General features: G+C 33.5%; 2 protein-coding genes across 4 annotated transcripts; one reads left to right on the top strand and one right to left on the bottom strand.

Moving 5' to 3' along the window:
* Positions 1-326: 326 nt before the first annotated feature.
* On the top strand, positions 327-4,982 carry LOC112766400 (cyclin-D4-1). Of its 3 annotated transcripts, none has more exons than XM_025812290.3 (6): positions 327-1,242; positions 1,951-2,037; positions 2,139-2,237; positions 3,427-3,628; positions 3,759-3,883; positions 4,308-4,982. In XM_025812290.3, the coding sequence occupies exons 1-6, from the start codon at positions 940-942 to the stop codon at positions 4,632-4,634; spliced, it is 1,143 nt and encodes a 380-aa protein (XP_025668075.1). In that variant the 5' UTR covers positions 327-939; the 3' UTR covers positions 4,635-4,982. The 3 variants fall into 3 exon arrangements, with proteins under 3 accessions (XP_025668075.1, XP_025668076.1, XP_025668077.1); XM_025812291.2 differs by having other exon boundaries at positions 3,759-3,817; positions 4,308-4,959; XM_025812292.3 differs by lacking the exon at positions 1,951-2,037 and having other exon boundaries at positions 4,308-4,959.
* Positions 4,983-12,667: 7,685 nt separating this feature from the next.
* LOC112765263 (uncharacterized) lies at positions 12,668-17,581 on the bottom strand. Its single transcript, XM_025811179.3, has 5 exons — positions 17,138-17,581; positions 16,897-16,974; positions 16,706-16,781; positions 13,173-13,246; positions 12,668-13,063 (listed from the first exon to the last, which is right to left on the bottom strand). The coding sequence occupies exons 1-5, from the start codon at positions 17,243-17,245 to the stop codon at positions 12,992-12,994; spliced, it is 408 nt and encodes a 135-aa protein (XP_025666964.1). The 5' UTR covers positions 17,246-17,581; the 3' UTR covers positions 12,668-12,991.
* Positions 17,582-21,495: the final 3,914 nt, after the last annotated feature.

Here is a 21,495-nt window from a genome sequence, read left to right as displayed (position 1 = left end):
ATATATATCTATCTTTGGCCGGAAGCATGGCATGCTACACTGTGAATCAACACATTTCTATATATAACTTATTTAATGGCAATTGTTATCCGATTAATATAAACTAAAAAATTATAAAAATATAAATAAGTTTTTTAAAAACTAAAATCAATTATATCTCCAATTTGGGGATTAAAATGTATCTATAACGTTTTTTTTTTATCTAACCTAATAATCTATCTACACTTATATATAATTTTGGACCTTCAAGTAATATACATAATTTTTATTCACTAAAATATATTAAATTTATATTTTGATATGTTATAAAATAAAATATATACATCCAAATGTAAAATATATTCATGTTTATATATGTAAAATTTACCAGTAATATTTCTTTTTATAACTATAGCAGGTATAGCCGAAAATCAGCCACTGGAATAACAATTAATTTAGTAATTTAGTGTGTAGATAGATTTTTTTTTCTCTTACCCATTTTTGAATAGTGTGGAGGTGTGCTTGTATGACTCTGGAGTATCTGGTTGATCTTGTTTGTTAATAAATTTATGATTTCGTTTGTTATTTGATAAATTAAGAATGTGAGAAGAGGGTGTGTCCTCTCCTCTTTCTCTCTCACTCTCTGATAAAATGGGAAATAGTGTTTCTATTTTGGTTTCTATGAATTTGGCGCTCCAACAAACAAATCCCTCCAATTCTCCCCTCTGTCCCCGTTACCCCACAATCTCTCTCTCTCTCTCTCTCTCTCTCTCTCTCTCTCTCTCTCTCTCTCAAAAGAGTACTTGGCTCCTTCAGTCCTTCATAAGACCCTCTCTTGCATCAGTCTTTTCAGCCAAACTTCAAAACAAAAGGACTTAGCTTGTTGCCATTTGTTGTTCATAATCATCGATAATTTAACGAGAGAGAGAGAGAGAGGGGACCCAGGTGTGGTTTGTTTGAATGGCATCGAGTAGTTTGCGGAGTGTTTCAAGCCTTCTATGTGCAGAGGACAACAACAGCGTCTTCGACGAAAATGATTACGGCGGTGGTTCGGTGTTGTCGGCGGACACGTGGCATCATCCTAGGCATCAAAACCGTGAGGAGTTACTCTGGCAAGTGCCACAAGCTGTTAGCGAAGAGTATTTGGTGTTAATGGTGGAGAAAGAGTGTGACCACTTGCCTTGTCATGATTATCTTCATAGGCTCACAAATGGGGATTTGGATTTTGGGGCCAGAAATCATGCCATTCATTGGATTCAAAAGGTGTGTTTAAACTTTAAACCACCAGGATTTGTAACTTGTAAGCCTGTTAATTGTGAAATACTCGTTTATGTTCATTCTTTTTATTAGTAAACTTTTGATTAAGATGCTCTTTTTTTCCTTTTCTAAACTAAACTAAGATTTGATTGCTGTATTCTCTGTTTTATGATAATTCCATTGGTGAACTTCAGCTGCTTCCATAAAATCTATAGATAATTTTTTAAAGAAAAAAATTTATTTTATTTCTTTTTCTTTTTAAATGTTTAATGCATAAATTCTTCAACTTTTAACATTTTGTTTCGGATTAAGGATTTTTGCTCAACATGTATAATTTTTTAAAGAATAAAGTATATTTTTTGTTGTTCACCGTTTATAATTTGTTTGAAAATATTTTTAATATTTAATTTTATTTTTAATGTTTTCGATTTATATCAAAAGTATTCTTGAAGGTTAATTCTAACTAAAAGTGATAGAGACAAAATTAAAAACGTTTAAGAATAATTTTAAAATAAATAAAAAATATTAAAAATAAAAATAAATTAAAAATATTAAAAAATAAAAATAAATAAAATTAAACATTAGAGATATTTTTAAAAAAAATTACAAACTTTAAAAATAAACAATATACTTTACCCTCATTTAAACACTTTTTTTTTTTTTTTACTCTTTTTAAGTCTAACCAATCGTACCTTATTTTTTGGTTTTTAATAGGTTCGAGAGCAATTTGGTTTTGGAGCCCTCTCTGCTTATCTTTCAGTAAATTACTTGGACCGTTTTCTTTCTTCGTATGAATTACCAGTAAGTTAATGAATGAATGAATAAAGACAAAGAATTTTTTATTTTTTACTTTTTAAATTATATTCTCAGGTTCTAATAAGATCTTTAATTTCCAACCTCAGAAGCAAAGGGTTTGGACAGTGCAATTGTTGGCTGTGGCTTGCTTATCTCTTGCAACCAAAATAAATGAGACTGATCCTCCTCTTTGCCTTGATTTGCAGGTTATAAGATTTTCTATTTCTATGCTTAATAGTTAATACTACCTCGATTCTTTATTGACGGTGGATTTGGCTTTTTTGGTAAGGGCATATGTTAAAGTTTATAAATGAAATTTTTTTTATTGAAAATATAAAAATTAAGTTTTTAATATATTTATTTTACATTCATCAAATAAAAATATTTAAAATTTTTTATTAATAATAAATTTATTATGTGTCTTTAAAGCACATCTTAAGTGCATTCTATTTATATGTTCCTCCATAAATTTGCATCTTGATATTAATTTATGAATGTAGCAAAAATGTTGGATGCATTAAATGATTTTCATTTCGATAATTAATACTTCTTGGAATTATTTTAGGTGCGACAATACTAATGAGATAATAATTAAAATTATCTTATTTAATTTAATATTTATAATTTTATGTATGAAGTATTTATAATTATATATTTTTTATATTTAATTATTTTTAACAATAATTACAAAATATAAAATAAGATAAGTTGTAATTAAGGAATGCAAAAGGTTATTAGAATTAATTGTTTTTTTTTCCCGCAGTTAGCCATTAATGTTTTAAAATGTAGGCTAAAGTATGTTGTTGGATTACTAAACTAAAAGAATTAGGTTAATGGCTAAAAGTAATAATAAAAAAATAATAAATTCTAATAATTTTCTAGTATTTTTAATAAAATAATTTTAAATTGATTTTCTATTGGCTCCCAAACATTTTTATTTTAGTTGCAAATTTATCTTGAGATACAATGATTAATTACTGTATTTTTCTAAAAATGTTAACTCGACATATTATAAGATTTATTTCAATGATTAATTAATACTACCTTAATTTCTTAATAGTGATATATTTGACTTATTTTGCTACATTATAAAATCAGCATATTACATGCAATGCTATAAGAGTACTATTAAAATTACTAATGAAAAAACTCTTTATAGAAAGTAGTTCAAAATTCCAATGTATATATTTTATATTTATTAAAGTAAAATGTTCAAAAATTTTACTTATGGTAATCTTAACATTTGTCCCATAAAATATATATTAGCTAAATCCTTAATTTATAAATGTTTGTATCAAGAAAGCAAATTTGACTGTCAATAAAGAACAGAGGGAGTATATGTTAGTAAAAATATAATAGGTTTTGCTTGTGGTGAATAATTTTTTACCCCTTCAGGTTGGTGAATTAAAATTTGTATTTGAAGCAAAAACAATCCAAAGAATGGAGCTTTTGGTACTTAGCACATTGAGATGGAGAATGCAATCAATTACCCCTTTCTCCTTCATTGACTATTTCCTTTACAAGGTCAATGATGATCAAAATCCAACAAGAGATTCAATTATGAGATCCATCCAACTTATACTGAGTACTGTAAAAGGTACTTGTTCTGCTTTATAGCTATATAGCAACAATAGTAAGTGATTTATGATATGAATGAAAGGGTGGAACTGAATTGAACCAAAGATGGATAGTACATAATTTTTGGAGGGTGGGAAAATTTAATGCAGGGATTGAATGCTTGGAGTTTAGACCATCAGAGATTGCAGCTGCTGTAGCAATAGTTGTGGTAAGGGAAACAAAAACAGTGCACACTGAGAAAGCAATTTCTCTTCTGAATCACCTAGTGGAAAAGGTAAATTTGTGGGGTGGACCATTCAAAAACCAAAAAAAAAAAAAAAGTGAATGTTTTAATCATGTTTTCCCCCTTTTTATATTGATCATCTTAATTTGATTATTAATCAACACTATTATTATGGTATAACCATATCTAAATACTTTAAGGGTTTATGATATAAAATATGCTTTTTGTTTTTAACGTACGTGATTTTTTTTTTTTCTAAAATAACTCTAACAAATAATATGAAAGAGTATCGAACTGTTAGAAAGCAATTTAGTTGAAATGATAGATATTTTATAAAGGAGGAGGGTTGTGTTAGGTCTTCGGCAACCAACATAAAAATATAGCCGAACCCCCATGACATGATAGATATTTTATAACATGTTTGAATTAATTGATGTGTATGATTGATCTTAATTAGTAGGTTTTGTTTTGGCAGGAGAGAGTGTTGAAATGTGTGAAATTAATCCGAGGGTTGTCATCAAAGGATGGTTTTACTAATAAGGACACAAGAAGTGGTTCTGTTTCTGCCCCTTTGATGCCACAAAGTCCAATTGGGGTGTTGGATGGTGTGTGCTTAAGCTACAAAAGTGAGGACACTAATGCTGCTGCTTCGTATGCAAACATTAATTCATCTTCACATAATACTAGTCCAGATGCTAATAAAAGGAGGAAGCTAAATAATAATAATAATAATAATAATAATAATAATAATAATAATAATAATAATAATAATAATAATAATACCTATGCAGCACCAGCATAGGTAATAATAATGTTAGAGGGAACGAACAACTAAAAACTATGAAAGGAAAGTGTGAAATTTGAATTGCCTTCACCCCTCGGCAATTCAGACTTTTCCTTTGTAGTTGCTGGTTGTTTCTTCTTTTCTACCTGTCAAATTAGTATTTTCCTTAGAATACGGGAAAAAGGAGGATGTTGTATATGGAAGCAAGGATAGTAGATGAAAGAAGTATAAGAATTTTTTTTTTTTTTGGCTAGAAATGTTCTGTTTTGAGAACATTTGCTAAGATAATTCTAAAACTTTTAATAAGTATATTATGTATATGAATTTTATGGTGATTATGGTAGATTGATAGACATGTGAAATTTTTGCAATACTTAAAAAATGTAGTTTAAAATTAAGATCATATTTTTATTATTTGATAATTTTGTTTTAAACTTTTAATTTGTTCTTATTTCTAATTTTACTTTTTAAATTAAAAAAAAGTTGTCAAATAATAAAACATGTAATCTTAGTTTTAGCTATATTTTTTAAATATTTTCAAAATTTCATAGTTATAATCAGTTCATAACCACTATAATTATAGTCATCATATATAGAATGTACCTGTTATGTTGTATTTGGTAAATAAAACTAGGGATGGCAACGGGTCCCCATGGGGGCGGGGACATGCCCCCCGCCCCCGCCCCCAATATATGTCCCCGTCCCCGCCCCGTCCCCATGACGGGTAACGGGGACTCCATATCCGCCGGGGACCTGGGTCTCCGCGGATATCCGCGGATTTTTATAAAAATTAATAAAAATTGAAAAAAATGAAAAAAATTAGAGAAAATCAAAGATAATCCTCAATTGCCATTACAAACATAATATCCATAGTCTTTAAAGACTTAAATAGAAATAACAACAAACATAAACATCCAAACATATCCATAAACAACCAAATATTACATAAACAAACTACCATATTCATAAACAACTAAATAAAGTACATGACATCACAAAAACATAATTCCACCGTCTCAATCTTTCTTTCATCCTGTAATGGTAGTGATGGTAGATTCCGACTTACTTGAATCCTACATCGACAAGAAAACAATTTAAAGTTAAAATCATATAATAACTCAATAAGTCAATAATATAAAAACATAGTGTGTTATATGTAATTTAATAGTTTACTTACGTCAACATCTCCTTCAATATTATGAATTGTGTAGCACTCAAATCCTATGTTAGTTGTGGTGCCAAGTTCATTCCAAAGCCAATCTTGATTACACATTAGAGCCTCTAATGTGTCCGGACGCAACCTACTACGATGTGGTGTAACAAATCGACCACCCGTACTAAATGAAGATTCAGAGGCAACGGTAGAGATAGGAATCGCCAAAAAATCCCTAGCAATAGCTTGCAAAGTAGGAAACTTCGCCCCATTTGACTTCCACCAATTTAAGATATCAAAATCATGTTCAGTTTGTGGTACCGGTCTCTCTTCAAGATAATAATCCAACTCACTCTTTGTATCAATAAATGCGGATTCCTCACTTACATGTGCAGCAAAATCAGCTTGCCAATCTTCATGACTGAACTTCCTCCCCTTTGAATTTGAAGGAATTGATGGTGGTGGCGGCATATCTAATTGAGCAGCTTGGTCTCTTTCTCTTCCCTTTGTTGCATATTCTAAAACTAAATCTTGCACTACCCTTTTCACTTGACCAATTACAACACATGCCTCCGTCTCACCATATATTTTACGAAAAAAGAAATTCAATAAATACATCTTGTACCTAGGATCCAAAAGAGTCCCAATAGCCATAACTATATTAATCACACCCCAATACTTTTCAAACTTAGTTATCATACTAGTAGCCATCATTTCAATTATCTCATTTCCACAATTTTTCCACTCCATCAAAGCCAACTTAATCACACAAACCTTAGGAAAATAAAGATTTGATGTAGGATAAGTTGTTCCAGAAAATAATTCAGTCACATCAAAGAATATCCTCAATCTTTGAAAAATCTCATCCGCCATATCCCAATCCTTCTCACTAGGCAAAGATTTATATTGACTCTCACGCAATGACAATCTTTCAAACACATCTCGATACATAATTGCAACTTCAAGCATCAAAAATGTTGAATTCCACCTAGTTTTACAATCAAGACAAAGATTTTTTGTGTAGGGTATTTTAAGTTGTGCACATGTTTCCTTAAATTTTTCTTCTCTTTTAGGTGTTGCAGTCCAATAATGAACACTATCCCTCACCCTTTCAATAGCATGTGAAATAAGTTGTAACCCATCCTTGACAATCAAATTTAATATATGCGCACAACATCGCATATGAAATAATTTACCACCCAAGATAAAGTTTCTATGTGACATTTTAGTCAAAATATTCTCAATCATAACGTCATTAGTACTGCAGTTATCAACAGTCAAAGTGGATACCTTCCTATCAAGATTCCAATCCATCAAACAATCTACAAGAACCTCTGAAAGTACCTCAGCCGTGTGGGGAGCCGGCACATATATAAACCTGTAATGATAATTTAGTACAATTATAAACAAAACAGCTTTGCAATTATATATAAGACAGCTTTGCAATCATATAAACATTCAAAAGAACCTATAATGATAATATTATTACCTCACAAGACGGCTTTGCAATTTCCAAGAATCATCAATGTAATGAGCCGTGATAGCCATATAACCTTTGTTTTGGTTGCTTGCTGTCCACATATCAGTTGTAATTGCAACTCGACTTTTATTACGCTCAAGGACATTCATTGTCTTCGATCTCTCATCATTGTAGAGCTTCAAGATGTCATTCTTTAAAGTGTTACGAGTAATCACCTTGAAGAGAGGTTGCAAAGCATTGCAAAATCGTCGAAACCCAATGTGGTCCACAATAGATAACGGATACTCGTGAAGACAAACCATAACTGATAACTCTTTCCTTGCATTTTCTTGGTCGAAGGTATATGCACCAACCACAACTGTTTCCCCACTAGTTGTTGGAGTTGTCTTCATCATACATTGTCTTATATCTCTAGTGGTGCGGAGCTTGCAGCTTTTGAAGTGATCACGTAAATGCGAAGTGCCTTGTTTTGGGTCACCAAGTAGCTTCGATTTACAATAATTACATTCAGCCTTTAATTTTCCCTTGAATTCCACAATCTTAAAGTGATTCCACACTTCGGAGGTTAACTTCCTCTTTCGAACACCACTTGTAGAGTTTGTCGTTCCTTCATTAGTAGTTGCGGTATCCGTTGGGGGTTCTTGAGGTTGAGATTGAAGAGCCTCTTGTGTAGTTTGAATATTAGTGCCTATAGGTTCTTCCGATGGAGTACTCTTCTCAAGAGTATTGCTCAATGCATCCGAAGAAGACATTCTATAAATCATGAAATATAAATCATGAATCAAATTCACTTTAATCCCAAATCAAATAAAATAAAATCTGTTATGCTTATAATGCCTACTCTGATGCTTATAATAAATAAATATATGTTATTAATCTCCTCAACATTATGCTTATAATGCCTACTCTTATGCTAACTTTCTTTATACATGACAATCCATCGTTATCATTGGTAGTATTAGGAGATCAAATAAAATGAAATCTGTTATGCTTATAATGCCTACTCTGATGCTTATAATAAATAAATATATGTTATTAATCTCCTCAACATTATGCTTATAATGCCTACTCTTATGCTAACTTTCTTTATACATGACAATCCATCATTATCATTGGTAGTATTAGGAGATCAAATAAAATGAAATCTGTTATGCTTATAATGCCTACTCTGATTCTTATAATAAATAAATATATATGTTATTAATCTCCTCAACATTATGCTTATAATGCCTACTCTTATGCTAACTTTCTTTATACATGACAATCCATCATTATCATTGGTAGTATTAGGAGAGTGCACGCTAAGGACAAAACACTCCACATTCACATTACTTTTGGCTCAACTAAATTTGAAGTTTCTATCTAATCCACATATATGAATCATTCCAAGCAAACTATTTAAAAAAATTAAAATTAGGCATTCAAATAAGTATGCATCTTTATGAATCAAATTCACTTTAATCCACGTATATGAATCATTGCAAGCGAACTATTTAAAAAAATTAAAATTAGGCATTCAAATAAGTATTCATCCTTATGAATCAAATTCACTTTAATCCCAAATCAAATAAATAAAATCTGTGAGTTACAATTTGTGAGTTATTATTAAGTAATAATCTTAACAAAATTGCATGTCGAAAATAATCCCTATTTGAAATTTATGAATAAAAATTTTGGTACTGTTTGGTTTATTTATTTATTTTTGTATTGTTGTAAGTTGAAGAACCAGTACCAGTAGTTATATTTCTGTGCAGTGTGCAAGATAGGTGCTAGTAGAGTACAACAATTCCCCAAATATAATCAAAAAAATCAAAATCAGAATACCAAATTTAGAATTAGAAATTTAGAACTCAGAATCAAATAACCCTAAATAGAAATCAGAATCAGAAACCTAATTACCCTAAATAAAAAATTCAGAATCAAATTTAGAATCAGAAATTTAGAACTCAGAATCAAATAACCCTAAATAAAAAATTCAGAATCAAATCAACCTTAAATCAGAAAATTCAGAACTCTAAACCTAATTACCCTAAATCAGAAATCCAGAACCAAATCAATCATAAATAGAATTCAAAAACAAAAATTTCAAAGCCACAAGACTGACTTACCTGACGTAGAAAAGGGGCAGAAGTGAAGAGCCGAAGACCAGCGACGAGGAGAGGACGACGTGGCCGCCACAGTGAGATCAAGACCTGCCGTGAGCGACCGAGCCACTTAGGAGTTGGGAGGCGGCACTGAGGAGAGGAGACGCGAAGGAGAGGTCAGAGGAGAGGAGAAGAGACGGTCAGTGGTTGGCGGTCGGCAATGTTCGAGAAGGAGAGGAGAGGAGACGCGGCAGTCAACAGTCGGCGGTCGGCGGTCGGCGATGTTCGAGGGAGGAGACGAGACGAGATGAGATTTTTCACGGTGAGGACTGAGGAGTGAAGAGAAGAGGAGTTTTTTGTCTCTGAAGGCTGAAGCAGAGTAAAGCATGTATGAGTATGAGCAGTGAGTATGTGACGGCTAGGTTTTCTTTTTCCAACAATGAATCATATATTATATATACTAAGGGCATTTTTGTCTTTTCATATATACGGGGATTAAACGGGTCTCCACGGGGCGGGGACCTCTACCCCCGCCCCCGCCCCGTTTATTATACGGGGCCCCGTCCCCCGTCCCCGCGGATAGAAATTACCCCCCATATCTGTCCCCCAGCGGGTAAATCCCGCGGGTACCCGCCCCGCCGGGGATTTTTGCCATGCCTAGTGATTACAAACTTGGGAAGTATTTGATCCATTTGATGGAACTACAAAAAAATAATTGCAAAATTGTTCTAATTTATTTTGTTGTATTTACTAATAAAGTAACAATTGTTTTGAAAATTAATTTTGAACCACAAAAGAGGGAAGCTCCGTTGTGATGGAGTTATCGCCCAAATCCAACACTTTGAAGATCCAAAAAATAGCTTAATGTATTCCCCACCAAAGAAAGGACCATTGAGAACGTTATGTTGAGGTTCAAGAAATGCAAGGTGTAGGCAACAGAGGAGACATTTTCGGCAGAAAGAGAGAGGTCGTCGTAGAGCAGGTTTGCACTCAAATTAACGTGTTGTACGCTGTGAAGGGCAACGTGGACATCAACTACGTCAGCCCAGAGCTCAATGGAGTGTAAATGGAGGACCCTGTGTTGCTGAAAACCACCCTTGAAGTGGCTAAGGGAGAGGTCGAGGTGGTGGAGTGAGCTGATGCGCTGACCGGGGAAGAGGGAGGGAGCATTTTAAAATCGGTAAGAATGTGAAATCTATCGTAATTTTATCATTGATCCGTTACATACGTATTGGATTGGAAAAATCGTGTTTGTAGAAATTCAATCGATTGGATGTACAAATGAATCGATTGAAATTTTGCAAGGGATATGGGGTTTTTCTTATTCAATCGATTGGTCATGCCAATCGATTTAAGTCTTCAAAGCAACATAGATCTTTACAATTCAATCGATTGGTTGTGTTACCCAATCGATTAAATTGTGCAATGCGTTATATATTACGCTTCTCTAATTTTTTCTGCTCGTGATTATAAATTTATTTTATTATTCATCTATCTTATCTTTAAAATTCTATCCTCAATTTTTAAGTTTTTATTTTGATTTAGATACTCTAATTTTATGTTTTCTTTAATATTAAGATTATAAATTGGTGAATAATCTATCAACAATTACTCAATCCTACCATTAGAATCGTTTATCAATCTGATTGATTATCAATTTTTTCATTGTTTTTGTTCATTGTTTATCCATCTACTTAATATCCAATTTTTCTTTATTGTTTATCCATCTCTTTAATATCCAATATTTGTTCATTATTAATTGATAATCACGGTTGGCGAAAGAGGTCCAATCGATTTTTTCAGTTTAGAAAACAATCCATTGTTTTGATTACAAAATTAAGATTAGTCTCTAATTTTGCAATTCTTTGTTTCGATTCTTTATTCATGCAATTGATTGTATAATAAAAATTTTTTTTTATCTTTTAGTAATGGATTTTTTCTGAAATAAAATAAAAAAATATTATTTTTCAAAATCCAATTTTTCAATTTTAATTTCCTGAATACAAATTTTTTTTATGTAGAGCAATACGAACTTCACTTCAAATTCTAAAAAAATTAGCTAACTCAAATTATTAATATTCACAATAGACAATAGCAACCATTATAGGAGTACACAAGAGCACACATGAATAAGTCTTATTTTTATTGAAAAAATAATTTTTTTTAATTTATAATGAAAAATTTTTTTGTTAAATACGGTTTATTCCCGTGTATCTATGTATTTCTCAAGTTGCTTTGAATAAAGAAACCCCACATGCCGTGGAAAAATTTAATCGATTGTGTATCAATTTTAATCGATTGAAGTTTAGGAAAATCAATTTCAATCGATTGGTTTGTGCATCAAATCGATTGAATTTCTAACAAACACAATTTTTCCAATCCAATATGTATGTAAGAGATCAATGATAAAATTACGATCGATTAAGATTGCAAAATATTTATTACGATTAATGGAAGATATAATTTGTTATTGTTTTAGTTTTTTATTATTAATAAACATGATAGATGAATGATAAAATAATAATTTATAAAATAAAAAATAGATTTTATAATTAAATAATATATAAAAAATTAATTTGTAATTAAAATTAAATAAGGACTATTTAGCAGTTATTAAAAAACTTAAAAAACATGTTTTGTATGTTTTGTTATGGGACCATTTAATGGTCGGACAATCAAAACAATTTATTTTCGTGCCTACAAACTTAATGGGTCACGGCAAAACAATTTATTTTCTTTAAAGGAGTGTTAATGCTGACAAATTTTGTAATTTGTAACCATCAATTAGTCAAACTTTTCTTTTACCGATTAAATGCTCATCAATTTTAATAAAAATATTAGCCCTAAGACTTTCTCTTTTCTTTATTTATTTATTTATTAATCATTATGGGCCTTTAGCTAATATTTTTTAAATAAGCTCTTTTTTAATGATGTTTTAAATAAATTAAGTTTATTTTACATTTGAATGTAAACTTATATTTATTAAAAATTAAAAAAACAAACTATTAAAATAATATCTGAAAACGAAAAGAATTCCAAAAGGCGAAACAATACTAACAACAAATAAATTTCTAAAAAATTAAAAACATGACAAAAAATATTAAATATATATTCTAAAAAAATTTAAAAATAAAATTTTAATATAAATTCTTATAATTATTATTAGAAAAATAAATTTTTTATTTATAAAATTTAATAATTTTATGTCGAGTGAATTTTTTTAAAAAAATATTGTGAATTATCACATTTTTCTAAAAAAATATAAAAAATAAATTTTATCTCAAATTTTTTTTGGTACACTTTTTAAATATTTATTCAAATATTGCCACAAAAATTCAGATAAAAGATTTAGTAGTTACCTCGATTTTTATATTTCTGCTACATTAAGTCACTAAATCTACCATTAAGTCATTTAACACATACACAGTAAAGCATGTACAAGGAGGGCGAGCATTTGATGCTACAAGATATAGATATCTAACTTCTGTTGCTCTTTTTTCTTCTGACATAAAGCATGAAATCAAACTAGCCCTGTAGGACACCATAACTCGAGCATGTGGCTGGATTCCAGCAGCATGGCATGGCATGCAGTGCCAGGTACTTCAAAAAAACTGTCCTAAATGCACTGTAAGGAGATATCTTTGGTATTTGGTTCAGTTTACCATATAGAATGCTTCATTCCAAGACCGTTGCAAGTCAATATAAGGCCCTTGTAGCGGTTAAGATAATCCTGCAGCGAACACAGAAAATGAAATTGTCAGAAATAACCAGAAAATCATTCTCAGATGTGCAACATTCTTTTGAGACCAACAGCGTATAGCACAGAAAATATTGCTTACAATGATATCATAATCATAAGCGTAAAGCATCCCATTCCTGTCATATTCTCTCCTCTTTACAGGATCACTCAAAACTGTTCAACAAAGACAAAGAAATGTTAGTTTAGTTGACAGAAATTCCACTCCTACATCATAGTCATGATCCTTGACATTTTAGTTTTTAGCCTACAGAAAATCATTGGAGAAGCATGAAATGAGAAGAATATAATCTCAGCAGAATATTCAGCACCTCATCAGATTCAGATGAGATCCCCAATATCCAAAAAATAGACAAGGGACTAATTATAAGATCATCCTAATGCCTAATCCCTTTCACTAACTGCTATCTCAAGTCTCAACCACACTATCTCCTCAAATCTTTAAAATTGAATGGTGCTCGTCCTCATCTAAGTATCAAACCGCCATGATCCATTTAAAAGGTATGGAACTTGAGTCCCATATTGGAAATACGGGGCTTCAATGTTATAAGGTCTCGGCGGGTACCTCGCTTATCCTTTCTCTGGGTTTATAGATACACCAGCTGAAGCCTGTTTCTTCCAGGCCAGTAATCATTTTCCATTACTTAATTGATAATTGATTTCTTATTCCCCATTAAACATTACTTTACCAAGCATTTATATCATGCTCAATTAGCTCATCATAAAATATTTACTAATCCAATCTAAGATACAGTAACAATCGAGCAACAAAGTGTATCCAAATCTGTGCACAAGGTTTAAACTTCAAACCAGCGTTTTCTCCAGTAAAAAAGAATTTCAGGAACAAAACAAATTGAATGAGTACGAGTTCAATGCTGAAATATGGAACAAGGCATCTAAGATCACAAATCTTCTCTTTCATTTTTCCTTTCCCATTTATGGAGTGATGGAAACAACAGGGCAAGAAATTACATTTATGATGGGTCCAGCGAAAAAATTCAGTACATCTAACCATTAGAGAGTGAGTACCACATTTACAAATGCTAGAAATAACGACTCGATCCTTACCTGGAGAAGGCTAAGCAACAAAATCAAAGTGCTCGTTGTCCCAAACAATAAGACTACTCTAGGGTCTAGGCAAATCACAATGTTCAATCAACCATTTTCCTCTTGGCAAAAATATATTAATTTTAATAAGAAGACATAATACTATGCTTGTTCAAATTTCTTAAATGAATTTGTGATTGGAATCTCTGGTAACGTCCACATGCAGATTTTAAGCTCTAAGTTGATGACAAACAGTTGATTCCATATTTCAAACGAGCATCCCATTTATGCAACAGCATTACTCTGAGGCTTTTTCTTCCGATAGGAATTCTGAGGCATGATTTTAATATCGTAAGTTTGAGATGGATAAAACAATTAAGAAAACTTAACAAACATTATTAATTATATAAGCAGTGACATTACGGGCAAATTATGCCGTTCCATTTACCAAGCATGAAATTACCAAATCTTAGCAAATAGGTAAAAATGAAAACTTCTTTATAACTATAAATTCCAACATAGTAACATACCAATAAGTTAAGAGTAGTGAGCACTTGTTGATTGGTTATATTAAAAACAAAATTCCTATCACTCTGCACAGGAACAAAATATACTACTACTCTGTAATCTGCATACAATTCGGCACTTATACAACTATACTGTTCCAAGGTGCCATACTTTTAAACTATTAAAGAAAATATAACAAACTAAAAATAGAAATAAATTAAAACCTACTAAATTGTCATAAGGCACAAGCATTCCTCACTTGGATCAAACAAGAATAATCTATTCTCTATTTGCATCATTTTGTCCACTGATTACTCCTGCTCCATAAAGCAGAGACAGAACATTTGGGACAGAACATTTGGGCATTGGGTGCATGTATCATGCAAGTGGCTGCATTGCAATTTGTGTGACACAAAGACAAAACACGCCTACACATGTTGCAACAGCATGGTAATGCTTCTCAAGTTCAGTCATTGTCAACAAGAACAATGTATCCCTGAGATACGTTGATTTACACACAAGGACTGTTTCTCAGCCTACAAGTAGCAACTTAGACTTCATTTCACTTCGATCTGAATCAACATAAAGACAGAACAGAAGTGATATTATTGATTCTAACTGCCCAAGTTCTCAAGATATTGACCTAGAGAAGCTTCCTACAGATAGGATTCTGGAAACATGAGCAGCATGAATACAGAACAGACACTTGCTGGAAAAAGTAATGGGACGGAACATGATCCATATCAGAGTGGATCTTGTGATATGTATTCCAATGAAGCATACACACACTGCATTTACATAATTTACCAGGCACAGGCAGGGAGACAGACCATCATCTAGTGCAGGTAGAAGTGCAAAAATGGTTAAGAGACCCTCTAATCCTTGTATATGCAATGTAAACTTGGGGGGGAGAGAGAGAGAGGCACACACACATGCCCCCCATGAAAGCAGATTTCTGAGCATTTCAGCAGCATTAATTTATCAGATAAACCACCAAACCACCTTTTTTATTCTCCCATCTTTGCCACTTTGTAAGATTAGCATGGTGGGAAATTCAGAAGTCCTGATTTCAGGGATCAAAATTTGCCAACGTATGGTAGTGGAGTTAAGATGAATAGCTCCAATTCAGCCAAGCAGAATGGAGATAGTCTGCAACTCAGGGAGCCCAATCTTGAAAAAGAAACTCCAGATCAAAATAGATTGGATGTTTCAGAGCCCTCACAAAGTATCTCTGAAAGCACAATTGTATTTAACAGAAACCCGGCTGAGTTCACTGCACTAGAAAATGGTAATCCATATAGTATCAGTGGAGAAATCTGAAATTCTAGGATAGCCCCTCAAACAGAAGGCGTGGATGGGTTAACTTCTCTGCATGGATACAAGCAAACGAACACTCAAAGGTCCCAAAATGAAAGGCATTGAAACCACTATAAAGTTGTGCATAATTATGCTGCATTTTGCTCGATACCTTCATGTTAAAACTTTTAGCTTATACTTCCTTTATTTTCCTTTTCTTATATAAATAATTCTGCAGAGGACTTTGACTTGGAACACGAGACTTAAATAGCCGATAAAAAGTTTTTTATTTTCAAGTTTCAATGAAAAAACATACTTTTGAATTTAAAACTGAATTTCATTATCATTAGCATTCAAGATTTGCTGTATATTTGTCAGTGTTCAAGATTCCAAAACCCCTTGTCCTCAACTCCTCAGCTCCTCGCCCATCAACAGCAAATAAAATCCATATTCCAAACAATATCACAACTATCCGATTACTTGTAGCAACAAATTGCAGACACAGAGATAGATGCGGAAACAACATATCCTCGAAAAAGCCCAAAGGACAACCCAGACCTCTACTATCATAAATAACCACATTCACTGCCTCCCTGGGGAGTGATATACAACAATTTCATAATTATTGAACCATCATCAATTGCCTAAATTCTATATGGTATAATTCAGCACACAATCTCTATCATTTGAGCATCAAGCTATATGCTCAAATTAATTTAAAAAATTACAATTAAAGAAGGTTAGGTGTGAAAGGACCAGACTAACCCTGATAAGCCTCGTTTATCTCCTGGAACCGCGTGGTGGCAGCACCTTGGTCTTTCTGCTTGTCTGGGTGCCATTTCTGCCTCCACACAAAGCAATAAATCACACTTAAAAAGAAATAAATAAAACTATTCCAACAAATGGAACCCTAAACACTGCAACACAAAGAATTACACATAGAAACAAAAACACACCAGAGCTAGACGAATGTAATTAGAACGAATAGCATCATCCGTAGCATCGTAATCCACTTCCAATATCTTATAATAATCCTGCCAAAATAAACAAAATTCCAAAACTTTAGTTCCTAAAACAAAAGAAACTGCAATAATAATAATCCCTAGTTTTCAAACTGAGTGAGGGTAGTAAAAAACCTAAAATTGGAAAAAATGAAGTAGAAATAATGGTAATAAGTAAAGTAATAAAGTAAGTAACCTTGGGCTTAGAGAGAGCAGAGAAGAGATCGAAGTTGAGGTAGGAATCGGTATCAGGCTGGTCGTTTTGCGGAACGGCGTCGTCTAATTCTTCCCATTCCCACATCATGGCTGAAGAAGAAGAAGAAGAAGTAGTGTTTTTCAGGATAAGGCTCTCAGAAAGTTCCCAGGTCTTGGAGGGGAATAGATAAGACTTGCACAAAGATTTTGGAGAAATGTGCACGTATGTTCAGTTCAGTGTAAGTTTTTTTTTTTTTTTTTTTTTTTTTGGGGGGGCGGGGGAATATGGAGTTTGAGTGGTGGTGTTGTCGTGGTGTTGCTGTGTGTATCGGCGTGCCGCGTACGTATGAATTGTACCGCAATTTACCTCTCTTCTGAAAAATGAAAATCAAAGAAATTTCTAGAGATGAGCTAGGGTAAGATGCAACTAGTAATCAACTGATCATTGTGAGTCGGAATTTATCTTTTTAATAGTTAGATAGCTACAAATTAAAAAGTAATATTATACATACAATTTTTTTAATTAAATTCAATTAAATTAATTTAATATTAACAAAATTTATTTTTATCATTTTTATTTATGAATTTTTTATTTAAATAAATGTATTAATTGCTGAAATAAATAATTTTAAAAATTATTATCGAAATCTGTAATCCAGTCTTATCTCGTTTACAGTCTTATCTCGTTTACAGTGTAATCTGTAAACGAGATACGCGCAAGATTATCTTATTTACACTGTAAACAAAATACGTTTTGAATTATTGCATTTACAATGTAAATTAGATACAGTAAGACAAATTTTCAATAGCTATAAAAGGATGTGCAACCCTTGGCATTCTCCACATACATTTCATATCTTCTTCTCCCCCGATTGTCTCACGAAAAGAAGGCAAAAATGTCCAGTAATAGCGTATATAATTGTGTATGTTTACCCCAATTGTCGTATGAGAAACGGCGACAATGGGGTGATATTTGAGTGTGAGAATCCGTTACTGTTCCACACTCGGCGTGTAAGTTCGTTGTCTAAGTTGAAGAGTTTGATATTGAGCAACCTTGGTGGCATAGGGACGAGAGAGATCGGAAGGGTGGAATATAGGTTGCTAGCACCGTGGAGTATAGTTTTCTGGTTTCGACTATTTTGACTCCTTGGGGACGAGCATATGCGACTCATGTTTGACATCCATGGGAGAATCATAGCGGAACAAGTGATGGAGCTTTTCGCCAAGGTTGGAGATGTTGGTCGTGGTGGTTCTGTACACGCGACCTATGTGCAAAACGACTAACCTCTCGCACCACCATCAATTCATGTCGCTATTTCAGTGGAAGACATGGAGGTGGGTGAGGAAGACTCTGACGAAGAGTACATTGTCGATAGTGCCGATAGTGATTCTTCTGAAGGGGATGATGAAGAGGAGTTTGTACCGGAGACGTCGGCCGAGACAGCGGTGCGCTATGTTTTGCCTCCACCCCACCCGATTCCAGTGCTATCAAATGTACCAAGTCACAATCATACATTAAATATGGACGCCATGCATGAGAGAACTCCGTTTTCCAACACTGGGGAAGAAAATTACAACCTAGATGGTGGGGTAGAGTTTCGGGTGGTCCACAGATTCAAATGTCGAGATGCAATGATACAGGGTGCGAGAAACTACAGTATTCGCAGAAGTGCTGAGTATCGAGTGATCCAATCGGACCGATTAAAGTACCATGTTCATTGCCATCAAGCTGCAAATGGTTGTCCATAAAGTCTCCGTGTTACATATCTCAAAAGGCAAAAAATGCTCCAAAGCAAACAATTCAGTAAGTGCATACTTCTGGTTAATTTGCATAAAAAACAAAGTCTACATAAAGGACTAAATAAAAATAGTGGTGGAGTCAACCGTGGTACTAACCTCGTCAAATCGTAACCGGTCTATCGATATTTCTCATCGCAGAACCATCGCCTCATACTGGTCTCTACTCTGCTACTGCAATCCTATCAATCTAACACCAATCAAATGGATAGCAGGAGTTCATTATGAAGAATGTCATAAAAAGTTACAAATTGAAAACATAATGAAGACATAAACAGTTGTTACCTCGCAACCATAGGATACATGAAAATTCTTCGCTCTGGTATATCCAAGACATCAACAGTAGAGTACGGACAGCGATGTTCGTCATGCCTCAGTGTGCTGCCGAGCATAGTGATTGGTACGTCCAAGTGGTGCGGAATTTATAACCCACAAACTAACTGGCAAGTGTACCTGGTCGTACCAAGTAGTACGTCAAGTGAATGAGGGCCGATCCCACGAGGATTGATAGATTAAGCAACAATGGTTGAGTGATTTACTTAGTCAGACAAACAGAAAATGATGTTGAGAATTCAATAGCATTAAACAGTAAATTCAGAAAATCAGAAAGCAAGCAGTAAATGGGTTGTGAAATATATGAGTAAAATAGTTAAGGTTTTAGAGATGTTTATTTTTCAGATTAACTTTTCTTACCAACTATTTTAAATCATACAAGATTCAATTCATGGCAAACTATATGTGACTAAACCCTAATTCCTTAGACCTTTTTAGTCTTCTCTAACCTTCATCAACCGCCAATTCTTTGGTCACTTGATTCCGATTAGAGGGTTAAGTTCAAAACTAGTTTATGTGCCACAGAAACCCTAATTATCCAAATATAAGATGATTATATGTCACGTATCTCGTTAAGTCCAGATAATTAGAAATTTAGGAAAAATTGTTTTCAAGCGGTTGTTCAGGTAAATTGCTTTTTCAAGGTTTACAACAACTCAATTAGAATAAGGATCATACTTCCGTTCCACTCAAATTCATAAGATGAAGAACGAAAACAATTCTTGAAATTGAAATCAATACATGAATTAAAATAGAAAAGTAATAGTATTAATCCATAGAATAAACAGAGCTCCTAACCTTAACAGTGGAGGTTTAGTTGCTCATGGTTCAGAGAGAAAACAAGGATTCTGAAAAACTGTAAAGTGCAGAATGAGGTAAGAGAGAAGAAAGCCCGAAGGGCTGAATCTTTTCTCTTTTATATCTAATCCTAATTAATGAAAAATATCTTTTCTAAAACTAAATAATATCTTTTCCTATTTGTAAATAAAATAAAATTTTAATCAAAATTAATAAAAGAACTTCGAATGAATGCCTGGAGGACGAATAGGACCACTTCATTCATCAAGGTTGGCGCCTAACTTGGAAAATCCCAAGTTAGGCGCCACTATGACCATGTGTATTTGTGGCTTTGTTTCTTCCTGACACCAAACTTGGAGGCGTCAACCTTCCCGTATGGTTTTGAGCGCTTTTTCTTCATCTGTTGCCTAATTTGGGAAATCTCATTGCCACTAAGGCCGTACAGTTTGGATGAAAAGTATATACTATTATATATCATTGGAAAGCTCTGGAAGTTAGCATTCCAATTCTATTAGAATCGCATCAATTGGACCTCTTTATCTCAAGTTATGCCCGTTGGAGTGCAAGGAGGTCAGGGTTGACAGCATCATCCAATTTTTGTCCTTTTCTTTTACATAAACCTTGTCAAATCCATCCTGAGTGCTACCTGAAATAAACCAAAGTGCACACAACTCAAAGTAGAATTCATAGTGGCTAAACAATATTTAAATATTGATTAAACTTAATAATTCAAATGCAAATTCACTAGAAAAAGATAGGAAATATGCTCATGCATCACCAAGCCAGTAAAGCCAAGTCCCAACACAACGTCCGGCACCGCCCAAAGCCCTGAAGTAGTGGCAGCCAATGCAGATGGACCAAGTTGTTTGACTTGTCTGTCATCAGATAGCCTCCGATCAATAACATAATGTAACACCTAGCATACTGTCGGAGGGTCTCTAGGTGGTCCGTCGGTGGCTTCTGGCGGACATGATCCTGCAGCCATACAAGCTTTAGCGAGAACGACTCCTTCTTCTGCGCTGCCTGTTGTGGAACCAACAGAGATCTGGCACCGAGCAGCCGTTCCACCAACTCCCATGTCTCCGTGTGGTACCACCTGTAGAAGTCACGAAAGCACCCTTTAACTGGGTCATCGTGTGCGCGTAACCCTAGGTGGTACGCCACGTCCTGTAGGGTCATAGTGGCCTCACCCCACGGTAGATAGATGGAACGTGTGGGTCTTCAGACGTCATCGCTCCACGAATATCATAATCAGAGAGTTGTCAAATGTGAAATCCCTAAGAGGCACCGTGTCACCGAATCCAGCCTCCCTCAAATACGGGATGATGGCTTCCGGTGGAGGAAGGGTATGACTCACTCGCCGGGACAGTTGAAGGCGAGGCTTCTGACAAATAAATATATATTCACAATTATTAAAAAATAAAAATTTTT

The sequence above is a fragment of the Arachis hypogaea genome, chromosome 17, assembly GCF_003086295.3.
Source record: "Arachis hypogaea cultivar Tifrunner chromosome 17, arahy.Tifrunner.gnm2.J5K5, whole genome shotgun sequence".
Classification (NCBI taxonomy): domain Eukaryota; kingdom Viridiplantae; phylum Streptophyta; class Magnoliopsida; order Fabales; family Fabaceae; genus Arachis; species Arachis hypogaea.
Note: the sequence above shows the minus strand (reverse complement) of the source record. Positions and strands in the feature narration are given on the sequence as shown.